General features: G+C 49.6%; 1 protein-coding gene across 1 annotated transcript in view; it reads right to left on the bottom strand.

The window, feature by feature from the left end:
- LOC122366424 (serine/arginine repetitive matrix protein 2-like) overlaps positions 1–12,587 on the bottom strand; it is a 32,862-nt gene that overhangs the window by 7,473 nt on the left and 12,802 nt on the right. The window contains exons 3-5 of the mRNA XM_043338672.1: positions 7,638–7,796; positions 1,989–2,117; positions 568–724 (exon numbers count right to left, since the gene is read on the bottom strand). Coding sequence (XP_043194607.1) covers positions 568–724; positions 1,989–2,117; positions 7,638–7,796 — 445 coding nt within the window. The remainder of the gene's footprint in view (positions 1–567; positions 725–1,988; positions 2,118–7,637; positions 7,797–12,587) is intronic.

Genomic DNA, 12,587 nt, shown 5'->3' with positions numbered 1-12,587 from the left:
TCGTCCATTGAAGCATTTCCGTATACCGCAGCGTGCAAAATATCAGCCGGACATCCATAACAAATCCCTTTGGGGTCATTCGCATGCCAAATATCTACTAAATATAGATGGAACCCATGTCGAGCCAAGCTCCGAATTTAACCCTCGGCACGGCGAGCCGTCCCTAACTCCGCAAATACGGCTGGCCCGCCGCATCTTATCCGTGCTAAGTCCAGCGCAACATGCTCCAGCACGGCTTGAGTCACCCGACATGGGCAGACACTCTCCGCACCGCTCATGAGGCGTAATTACATGGTCATGGCAGTGCCCAGCCAGCGTGGATACAAAGGGAGGCGCGTTTCGGGATGCAGTGAGCGACTCCTTTTCGGGGCCCGTTGCTGCCGACCTGAAGCTTGCATCAAATCACCTACCTCGGCAGAATCGACAAATTATTTTTGTAGAAGCTTAACTACCGCGGCAAACCACCTGGTGAAAGGCAATGAGTAAATTGCAGTCTTGAGTCTACCTAAGTAGGGTTTTGGTGCAACAAGCTTCTGATGAGTTTGTCACGTTTGACGTTGCACTTACCGGAGGCCAGGCTCTTGCTGTCCATGGGGCTCTCGAGGATCTTTGGTGGCCGGCTGTACATGGTGCTGATGGAGGGCCGCTGGTCCTCCGAGTTGGGGTCGTGCGGTGTCACCGAGCGTGACCTGGACAGCACCAGGACGACCTCTGCGCGCGGCGCCTGCGGGTGGGTCAAACAGAGCGCGGTCAGGGACGCTTAGGGCGGGTGGTGCTCCTGGGGTATTACGGCCGCGGCGAGAATTAGGTGGAATACACATTACACAGGTGGTCGTGGTCGGCGGACCGGGACACCGGTACGCGGCGCGCAGACGGACCGGCGCTGAGAAAGGCAAACAGGACAGCACCGAGACACAAGAGGCGGTCTGTGCCGCTGTGAATCGGCATAGTGAGACAGCGCTGCGAGACAGAGGCAAACACACCGACACACAGCAGAACTGAAACAGCTGTGTCAGCCATTACTTGAGACATCCCCGGACCTCACAGTCGTGACAGGCACACAAACACTGCCCCCCCCCCCCTCCGGCCCCCTCCGCCGCCCACGCCGGCCGGCCGGGCGGCTCGTTGGAAGGCAGCTGGAGTCGGCTCACGACCTCCACCCACCGCCCACGACTCGGGCGCACCGCCGGCCGCCCGCGCCCCTCCCGGCCGCTGATAGCCGGGCGGTGACTGGTCAGTTCCAGCACATCGGCCACGGGCGCGGGCGCGCACCTGAGGCAGAACACGGCCGCGCAGAGTCGACCGGCCGACCTTGCGGTCCGCGCAGCACCCAAGCGGCGGCAGCCCAGGTCCGGCTCGACACGCCAGGGTAGCCAAATGAAGCGGCCCAATTAACCCCAGCGCCAAACATGACCGTTGCTAGGTGACACAGACATCCACTTGGATTTTTAACAGATGAGCTATGCGGATACAGGAAAGGTTGTCAGCTAGCGGCCGAATGAGTGCGATTGTGTTGTGATTGTGGCCTCTCAGAGCTGGACGCATGACAAATGGCGGTGCATCTCCCCACACCGCTGGAGAATGGTTGGGAAACAGCGGGCTGCCGGACCGAGTCCGGCCGTGATCTGAAGAGTTCAATGAAGTACGGGAAGCAGACACAACGGAAGTAAACAGATGTCTGTGTATAGACAAAACCGAGTCTCAATGAATTCACAAAGGTCATGCAATCCGTTAGTTGTGCAAGCTGAAACAGCGTAGAACCAAATATAATTCTGCCATAAAGTTGCAATATGCGAACGTTCGTGAAGTTCAGTTCGGCTGTCACTTATACTCGTAACGCTATCCACAAAATACCTTAACCTCTGCCACAACGCATCAACGTATCTGAGCCACAAGTGGACTCTCTGTCCACTTGTGCAGCACCCAGTGTCCACTACATATGTCCATTGTCCAGCGTACCCAGAGGTGCGCGCACGTTATGCACTGACCTTGAGCGTGTTGAGAGCTTCGCGGTGGGACATGCCCTTGGACGACCTGCCGTTGATGGAGATGACGCGGTCTCCCTTCTTGATCCGGCCGTCGCGGTCAGCCACCGAGCCGGTGATCACCTTGTTCACCTGCAGCCGATCGAACGGGCAGCCGTCAGCCGTCGGAGGGAAAAAGGGGCATCGAACACGCATCTCAGCCGAATGGGAAGACAACGGAGCTGAATATACTGATGGGGGCAGGTGTCTTGCAGCATACAAATGGGTACATATAGCGGCATGTACATAGACACATCACTGCATTACTTTTGTAAATAATTTTTATCGCAATGCATCGTACCACGATGAACAAAATCGTTAAAGTGCTATATAAAAATTCATCCATACAATGACATGGTCTATTTGCAGCACTGAAGAATAAAGTTTGATGCGCGATCGTATCTAACAGCCGGTGAACTATAAATCGTCAGGATATATGTAATCCTGCTTAAATTGGACGGTTCATGTGCAATACAAAAGGACAAAATTGCTAGCAATGTTTGTTGTCTTTTCGGAGACATCAAACAACTAAAACATCTCCATTCATGTCTGGTAATCGGTAGTTTTCCGGTGTTCGACAATTGCAGTGCCCTGCCGAGCCACTGTCCAATAATTCGGTACCATGGTTGTAACAGGCCACACAATGGGCTGCGGCCAACTGCACAAACATTCCATGGTGAATTATTGTCGCACGGTGATGCTCGCGCCGCGTGAAGGTAAGCCCAGGACATTCATCAACGGTGGACAATAGGGGAAGCCGGGGGAAGCCCGGCATAGTAAGCTCTTTTTCATTTTTATTACATACCATACGTGCTGTATAAAATGTTGATATCCAGCTAGCTAGCTAAGTTCATTGGCCGTGTTTTCCCAAAAATTCGGTTTCGTGGAATAAGTATAAGGTTGAGAAAATCGAGTTTTAAAAAAGTGTTGATTTTTCTGGGGTAAGCCCGGCATAGGGGTAACGCCGGCCACCTCCCCAGCGCTTTACAACGAGTTGATGAAACCATTATGTGTTTTCCAAATATTAACGGAAAGTGAAATATTAAGGTACTGGTTAGCTCTGAACATCTTAGAGTTTATGTCACTACTGGTATTTTAGCTAGCGTCTACTACATATACAGTACAGGTCGATGAAAATCGTGATGCAAAATTGACAAAAAATGTGCATTTCAAAATTCCTTAAAATTTATTTATCTCTTTACCTTAATGCATCATATTGCATATCATTCGACTCGGCTGATGAAGAAGAACACAACGACAGCATTTTTGAAGCTCTAGCTTCATTGTCTGTCGCGTTATCTGCAAAAACGTAGTTTGACCCTAGTTGACCTTAAGTGACATGACTGGCTTTGTCTATGATAACATGTTTATTTTCGAAATTTATCTTTGATCTAGGTGTAAACCAAACCTGCTCAGTACCTATTATCTCATGGAAAACAGTGGTTTAGTGGCATCGCTCTCGGTTGGGGGTAAGCTTGGCCACTCGTCCGGGGTTACCCCAATGTGCTAATTTTTATTTTAGAACAGCGATATTCGAAAAAAATGTCATACTTAAGCCAGCCTGCCTTGTCACCCCTCACTACAAACACTTAAACGGTCCTTACATAACATTCGTATAAATATTAGTACTGTATGGTATAACATTTACAGTGCAACATATCTCACTTTTTAGCTAAAAACCCTTAAAATATCATTTTTGCGCTATAACTTTAACAATATGCAATTTTTGTCAGCCTTAACTTTTTTGCTGGCGTCAGCTTAGCTGCCACGCTGTAAGGACAAACAGTTGAGCATTTTATTGTGAATAATTTAGCCGGAAACGGGGTGGCCGGGCTTCCCCCGCGCCCGGGCTTCCCCCGGCTTCCCCTACGTGTTTAGCGAAGTGCATGTTGCGTGAAAGCGATTCGTGCCATGTCGCACTAGCGACAAATTGGTGGTGGTTTAATCTCAGGCGAGGCAAGTTTTATAGGGCTGTTGGAGGTAAAATATGAGACGGTCGAGCCAGGCGTTACCATTTATGGAAGACTGACTAGGCAGTTAGGCTGCTCCCTCTTGGCTTTTGCAGATGGGTTTATCGCAAACCAAGCACATCTGATCATCATAAAAGGTTCATTGCGCCCTCCTCTCACGTCGTTCTACTCGTTTCTGCAGAGAACTGAACGACCCGCAGAAAATCGCAGCACGTCGTGCATGCAAACTCCGAAAAATATATAATCCAATATTTTGTGGCTATTCAGCTTTGTAATAGCATCAATGGCTAAAGGGCAACTGCATCTGCAATGATCAAATATTGAGGCGACGCGATAGCGGCATGCGACCTCGCGGATTTTGAAATAACGATAGTCGATAATGTTATAATTACGATGGACTTTGGAGGAAACAACATTGATTTTAGCTACCAAGTGAGCTCATTACTAAAATACAGCTATTTAAGATGGAATGTGTACTGCAGTTGATTTTAACTACAAAGTGAGATGACGTTTTGATGTCACTTTCGCATAAATGATTATCCCAAGCAGATCACGAAAAGGCAACGTTCAATAACTTCTCAAATACGTTGAACATCGACTAAGAGGGTGACAGAAGCTCGAGCCCCACAGGGCCGACGTACCCAGCGACCAGCACCATTCTCCGTGAGAAGCCTGGGAAGCGGAAATGGTCGCCAGTAGTTCTATTTGCGGAAAAGACCGGTGGCAGGTGGTTTAAAAGAATTGACCGCTGTATCCATTCCTCACGCGTCGCTCTTAGGCTAGTGTTAACCCTATTAGTGGCAGGGGGGGTTGTTTTTATCCACCCCTCAGGTTTTTCGGGAATATCTCCGAAACCACTGAAGCAACGATGCTGAAATTTTCTGACTTTTCCTAAAACTAAATTGGGCACATTCCCTGAAAATTTCAAGTTCATAACTTTACCAGGGGCGGCTCCAGAGCACTGGGAATTGGGGGGTCCTATTCGTGAAGCGAGTCATTTGGGCGAAGATCACGATGCTGCACCAGTTTTACGAACAGTGAATGAAAGGTATCATGTGATAACATATAAAAAGTTATTGTGCATCCTCTTTTGACACGTTTTTGCTATAATAGGCGGATCCAGGCGTCCAAAAAGGGGGGTTATTTTTTACCTCCCAACATAGGTGCCCTGACACCGCCTATGCATGACCAATACAATTTTAGTCGTTCTCTCATAAGAAAATTGTAACATAACAAGACCATTGCCACCCTTTTTAGAAACAGTACCAACAAAAACCTTATTTACTATACTTTTTGTGTACCCCCAATCTCAATGATCTGTATCCGCCTATGATTTTTGAAAATGCATATTTTTAGGATCCATGTGAATTCCTGGTTCATTTTCTATCGATCGGCAAAAGTTGCGTTAAGATTGGTTCAGAAACCTGGCCGTGATAAACAGTCTAAAATGTATCTGCAATTTGCCCGTTTTTACCCCCCTCTACCCCCCTATTGACATTTTTTAATTTTTTTTTTTTTTTAGAAATGTAGATCTCGTTGAGCCACATCGAATGCCGTTTGAATTTTGAAAATCGGCCCGTTAGATCTCGAGATATCAAGGGGGGGTCGTAAACAGCCCCCCCCCCCCTGCCACTAATATGGGGTAGCCAGGAGCCTGCCACTAATAGGGTTAACATGACTCAGAGCAGAAGTACAAAATCCGTTGGCGGAAAGCCTATCAGGAAGTCAATGTTGTTAGCAAGACTGCGTATCTCGGACCGAGCAAGTGTACAATCACAAATGCGACAGGTCACTTCCCTACAGTAAAATTGGTTTTAACCTCGAGTTACTACTTATTTACGCTTTTGGAATCTACGTAAGGTTCTGTGCGTGGCTGAGACTGTGGCACAGAGCACCTGTTCATGGGTGTCGAGCTACCAAGCCTCAGTCAACCTGTATTTAAATCAGAACGCTATGGTTACAGCGTTTTACGTGCACATTCTTTCGGACAAGTGCCAGCGATATTGGATCGTAAATAGGCAGCGATCCATTTTTTGATAGAAATGACTGTAAGCAAATACATGTCAACAAAACGTACCTATTTAATGGTAAATCGATGTTGCCAGTGTAAATCAGAACTTGCATCACAAGATACGATTTATGTAGGGGAGAGGCGGGAGAATTGGGACTTAATTCTCAAGCCATATTTACTGAGATATTATTTGAAAAGTATTGTTGCCAAGCTGCTTCGTGCAGCACCAATAAAAGATAGGCCATTTCTCTGCAGCATGCCATCATAAAAAACCGAGCGTATGCAGTGGTGTGGTTATGTGTGGAGAAAAACAAAAACACTTATTTTGGGGAGAATAGGGACACACGCAGGAGAAAAGGGACAGACACGAGGCTGAATTGGGACACATAAAAATGAGATATTGGGACAACATTTTTATCTCGAATTTTTGATCTGTCTATGCCTAGGCAATCAATTGATACGTTGGAACTTATATTCACACTATCTGCTTCGTTAAGGCCGGGATTGTCATTCACGATCACGATGTTCCCATGAAATGTACATTTTCAGATTTCTTGGTCTTCGCTTTGATGTATTTGTGGATAGGGGGCGCAGATGCAAACCCGTCCAAAACATGAAGGTAAATACACATCTTTTTGCACCATTTTACCATTTTCACCATTTGGTGTCCCAATTCTCCCACACCACCACCATATCAAATCGCGCAATTTTTCGGTCATTTGTCAGTTACAGAGCGTGTTCATGCAATCTGGCAATCGCATAAAGACGGTGTTTAGCTAGCATCGCAACATCTTGAAAGAAAGATAGTTTGGCATATGCAATACACAGACAACTCAGAATAACACTCGAAAAAACAAGTTTTTTGGTGCTCAGACAGCACAGCCCAACCGACGGACACAAAAGGGTTGCTGAGGCTTCCCATTGTTGCACGACACATCGAATCAAAAGGTAAAGGCAAAAATCGTGCAAGGACGCTGCCCATTTTTTAAATATTGGCGTGTCCCTATTCTCCTGCGTCCCAATTCTCCCGCCTCTCCCCTATGTGCCACCATTGTGCCACAATCATACCAGTCTCGGAAAGAAAGTAATGCAACCCAATGGAGTAATCGCGCTGTACAGAATGGATCACCTATAAATTCACTTGACAGCTGATCCAGTGGACTGATAAATAGGTACCATAACCGGTCACCGCTGCCCTCGACACCTATCGAACATGTGGACAACTCGCGCAGCAACGAGACATTACATAACAGGCCGATTGCATTTTTAATGGCAGAACTAGGAATCGGGTCGGGTCCAGGTCCAGGATGCATTGCGTTTACAGTGTCTATCAATGTAAACGTTTCATTAATTAGCGTTCTAACGTTTCAACAAAAATAAGACACAATAAATAATTCCTTCATTTTGTTCAATAGACGACGTAGGTAAACGTCTCACAGACCACGGCGTGTAACAATTTAATTATGCATAGTTAAAACAGATATCAGGACTTCTCCAATTTTCTTTTTTTCGCAGAAAGTAAATAAATTAGACATGTGTGATTTCGAGCTAGCGCATAGAAAACTTCAAACGAAAGAGCATTTTTTAATCTCGTAAAACACGCCTTCTGCCATATTTGAACCGGCGACCCACCGATATCTCCTTGTTCTCGTAGTCGGCGCCTCCTGCCAGCGTGACGCCGATGCTGCCGCCCATCATCTCCCGGTGGATAACGGCCACGATGATCTCGTGAGAAGGCGTGCCGGACTCCTCCAGCGACTGGTTGGCCTCGTCAATCAGCTGCTGAAGCTCCTGCGGGCCGCACAAAGTCCGTGTTCACTCGCAGTGTCATTGCCAAAAACTACAAGGAGATAAACAGCATGCATGTATGTAGCGACACATCATTTCGGCGGAACGAAACATTCATTATACATTCAACGTGGCGATGATGTGAAGTGATATGAAGTGTAGACGTTAATAAGTCTGGACCAGCATAGTGAGGTGGCTATGTGTTGAACTTGAAACCACTACCGCAGCGCGACTGCACTGCAGCACGGTATAGCCGTCTGTCCAGTGTCCGTTCGGTATACGTCTCCCAGCGGAGTAGCGACGACACCAGACCGGAAAAGGGGCGGTGCGTGCCTCACAACTGGTCGGAGAATGCTGCCGACCGGCTCCATGGCGCTCACGGGACAGACGGCTGGCGGCGCGAGCCGGCCGCTCTGGAGTCATCGTGGATCACAGTGTGTAATGCACACAGTGAGCACACTTGAGTTTGAACCAATTCTGAATGAAAAGGATGCGTTGCAACTCGCTCGGTGGTCTAAAAAAGAAACTGAAGGAAACGGATATTGACTTGGGTTACCGAATTACTCGGTAAATTATCGTCTCGGCGTAACTCGAGTGTAATGCTACAGTCAGGACAAATCAGTTGTCCTGCTGCTCAAAGCCCATTCGTAATATGAATTCGCATGATCATTAGTGATGCTCCTACCTTACAGACTTCATTCGTTACTCGAGAGACTAGCCTATAATTTTGTTGTGTAATTATGTCAACCCTGAAAGGAAAGAAAAATGCCCGCGAGGTCGACGCTTCGCCACGGATGATAGCTTTCGCGGCGAAATGTACTACCATTAACCCGCGCCCGGCTGGGGGTCCTGGATTTCCACGCCCTGCTGGGGGGGGGGGGGGTGTTCAAACACCCCCCCCCCCTTGTAACTCGGCTCCTGGGCCACGTAGCGATACGCGGAAGGCGGCGTTCGAAAGAGCGTCAAAAATAATGACGAAATCACTTCGGTCAATTTTTTGGTCAGGTCAAAGGTCAGGTCACCAGAGGTCATTAAAGGCAAAAATTCGCCGATTTCCAGGTCGAATGTCGAAAATTTCCAAGAAGCTAACGCATAACTCGAGAACAAATAGAGCTACAGCGCCGCGGAAAAGCGCATTCGATAGCCCTTTTAACGCCCTTTCTGAGTAATTCTCTCAGATTTGACCTAACGTCAACGGTTTTGCCTGCAGGGGGCAAAAACTGCAAAAATAGCCGATTTTTTCGGAAACAGTTTTTCTGCAATAACTTTTGACCCAAGCCTTGTACGAGCTTACTTTTACCGGCATTGTGTTCCTCTCGTCAAGACGCATCGAATGAACTATAAGTTGACCTTGAAAGGTCAACTTGAAAATTTGACCTCAGGTCAAGGTCATGACCTGACCGGAAAGGGTCATGTTGCATATCAGTCGATCCGTATCGTCGAGCTAAACACATCTAAGGCGTTTTCATCGCTCTAGCATGCCTCTATCAAAAGTTATTTGCGAAAAACTGTTAGATACCATTCGTGACCTAAGATGACCTCAGGGCATAAACAAGGGTCACAGACACCATTTTCATGTTCATTGTGTCTAAAACACTTGTATTTCGGTGTTTGGGAGTGTTTATAATGTCTTTTGTCCAAAACAGACGCTTTTCAATTTTCTCCCATTGACTTATAATGGGGAGGTCGCAAAATTGACCTGACCTTAGGTCATCGATATCAAAATTCTGAGATATACATTTTGTATATGCTATTCCTCTTAGCAATCGCTGAAAGTTTCAAAGCGATCGGTCACTCGGTGTAGCTATGACAGACATTGAAACTTTTTATGAGGTGAGGTCACTTCAAGTGACCTGGTGACCTGACCTTGAATGACCTTGGTCTGAAATTTTCACAACATGTGTAGAATTGATGTATGATAAGGTGTACCAAAAACGGCGGCGCGGACGTTTTTGAGATATTTGCGAAAAACCACAAGGGGGGTGTTCAAACACCCCCCCCCCCCCAGCAGGGCGCGGGTTAAAAGTCCCTTTCTCCGAGTCACTTCCCAAGTGCATTTGTCAATGTATGAACTCACATCCGGGCTGCGAAAGCAGTGGGAAGCGGCGTAGAGAGCAGAACCAATCGAGTGCCACTGCTCCGGGAGCAGCCTGACACGGCGCCACGGACCACTGGGCACATGGCGCCACGAACTATCGGCTCTGCGCACTGCAGTGGGCTCGCGGTATTCCGGCAGAGAACCGAAAACCAACGGACTTATTCCGCCCGAAATAGGCCTAAACCCTTCGCTCCAAGGCCGCCGTGAATGCACGCCCATTTCAGTACGCCAGGAGACTGTGTCGGTAACGGGAGAGATGATGCATGCTGTGTCCATATCACGATAGATGGTTTGAGTCATCGAATTTGGTAATCAATACATTTGGCTTTGCCCATGCATTTGGCTTGCAATGCGTCACATTTGATATTCAAAACGTACCGGCTGGATTGACTTTATTACGGAGCGAGCGAAGCGAGCGTAGTCTTTCCTTAGATTTTTGAGGATGGAGATGCTAGTACTGAGCATTGTGTTACATATGATGATGAAGAAACCACTTGACCGATTTACACGCGGTAATTTTTGTAGGGTAGCTTCATTCCTTCTACCAAGTATTGGACTATTCCCGATGCATGTGGGTGACCCCTTATGCACGTGCCACGTGCAAAACGAAGAGGTCTCACTTTTGTAATTGTTGCAATATCTCGGTAACTACTTGGCCGATTGCGCTGAAAGTTGGCATGTAGGTAGGCACCCACTAGGCACTGCATATACATGTGCCAGAGTTGGGGTGCTGCTGCACGTGCGCACGTGCAGGGGTCGTTTCCAGATCTCGAGAACGGCTGGACCGATTGCGCTCAAATTTGGTACACGGTTAGGGACCGGTTAGTAGGGTGCCGTGCACAAGTCAGTTGGGACCCATTTTGCACGTGCGCACGTGCAGGGTGCCGCTTCCAGATCTCGAGAACGGCTGGACCGATTGTGCCCAAATTTGGCACATCGCTAGAGACCAGTTAGTAGGGTGCCGTGCACAAGTCAGTTGGAGGTACCCCCTCGCAATTTCGCACGTGCAAGGCCCACCCTCTCGCTCGCTCCGTTAGTCGCCCCAAAAGGCGTTATACTGGTATTTTTTACTGCATAAGGCATCGAGGCGCACGGAGCTACGGTTTCGTGCCACACTTTAGAGTTAGAGTTTTGGTTCGAGGTCAGAACATTTTGTCGCTAAACACGCTACTCGGGAGGTGCAGGTAGATAGGTACTAATTTTTTTTCATAGGTGGAAGCAAAGCTGAGAAAAATACCACTTGCACAAACGGCGCTTATGTTCAAAACGGGCCCTCTGCCCCATTTACAGGAGGCACCACACGGGCGCTGGGTGTCGAGTCCTGTCCTCGGGTATCCAGATACCATCTGTTGCCGCCCACGGGCGCCGCAACTGCTAACAGGGTAGAGCCACCAACCCCCGCCGACCGAATGGCGTGACCCACAGTACGGGGCGGGGACACGGGCCGCCCCTCGGTGATGACACGCGCCGGGCGGTGCCGCCGCTCACACTGGCCGGATGGGCCCGGGCGGGGCGGGGCAGGGCGGGGAGCCGATAGCGGGCGTGGGCCGCCCGGATGGCACGGATGTGGGCCCCGCCCGGCGGAACAGCCGGCCCGCCGCGCTGGCCCGCCCCGTCAGCTGCCCGACCGATCCAGAGAGCTCAGAGGGGTGGGAGAGTTTCACGCAAGGACCCAGACAACGCTCAGCGGGCAAGTAAAAAATTGAAAACCAGACTAGAAGTGCAAAGTGTCACCCCTGATCGTCATGAATGACCCAGTTGAAATATCCTACAACACATCCCACTAGACTGAGAAAACCAGGCTCCCTCTCATGTAAGGCGCGCTATTGTAACACATCGCGCAAGAACCGGTGTATGGGATTCACAGGTATACAACTGGACAGTGAGTGGCTGTTTTACGTGCCACGAACGAGTGCAAATGAAACATACAAATGGAAAACAGGTGCGACTGTTTCAGCATCGCCCGCTGCTGTGCTATTGAAGAGCAGCCGATGGTGATGAAGGATCCTGCATACGAAGCGTGATATTATGCAGCGCCCGGTTATTACCTCCCACGTGCGTCATCACGCCGGTACACATGGCCCACATCGTGGCCGCGATCCTCTCAGCACGGGATCAGAGGTCAGCGGCGACCTCTTGAGCCCACAGCTGGCTCACGCGAGCCCGATTAAGCGGTCGGCCGCGCGAGAGCCGGCGCCGCGGCGAAGACAGCGAGAGCGGGCCGCACAGCGCACGGCTCCGTGGAAAGCTACCTACCGACAGCGGCGGACGGAGCCGCCAGAGCGGTATGCCCGACAGCTGATCTGCAATGCAGAGAGGCCGGCGGCGTACAAAGCCCTCGAGAGTCGGCGGCCGGCCCGCTGGGACGGCAGGCGGGTGATCGGGGAGCAGCCGGACGGGGGAGAGCGCGCGCGGCCAGTGTCCCGGTAGATAATGTGGCCGCTGATGTGTGCAGCCGCGGCCGGTCGGCAGCTGCAGCCAGCCGTGCAGGCCACAGATTGCCGGTCAGCTGACCGCCGGCCGCCCGGACCGCCGATATACGGTCGTCACGGCCCGACAGCAGACCGGTGCGTCGCCAATGTCCGCCCGTGTGACACGCGTGGCGGCGCAGCTGTGAGACTGGTTGCCATGGCTACTTGGTTTTGGCTTAGGGCGTGACTTGTTCATCTGCGTTTGTGTGCCGTTTCTCGTGTAGC

The sequence above is a fragment of the Amphibalanus amphitrite genome, unplaced genomic scaffold (assembly GCF_019059575.1).
Source record: "Amphibalanus amphitrite isolate SeventyFive unplaced genomic scaffold, NRLGWU_Aamphi_draft 000029F_arrow, whole genome shotgun sequence".
Lineage (NCBI taxonomy): Eukaryota > Metazoa > Arthropoda > Thecostraca > Balanomorpha > Balanidae > Amphibalanus > Amphibalanus amphitrite.
The sequence above is the reverse complement of the archived record's forward strand: the minus strand, read 5'-3'. Positions and strand labels throughout refer to the sequence as shown.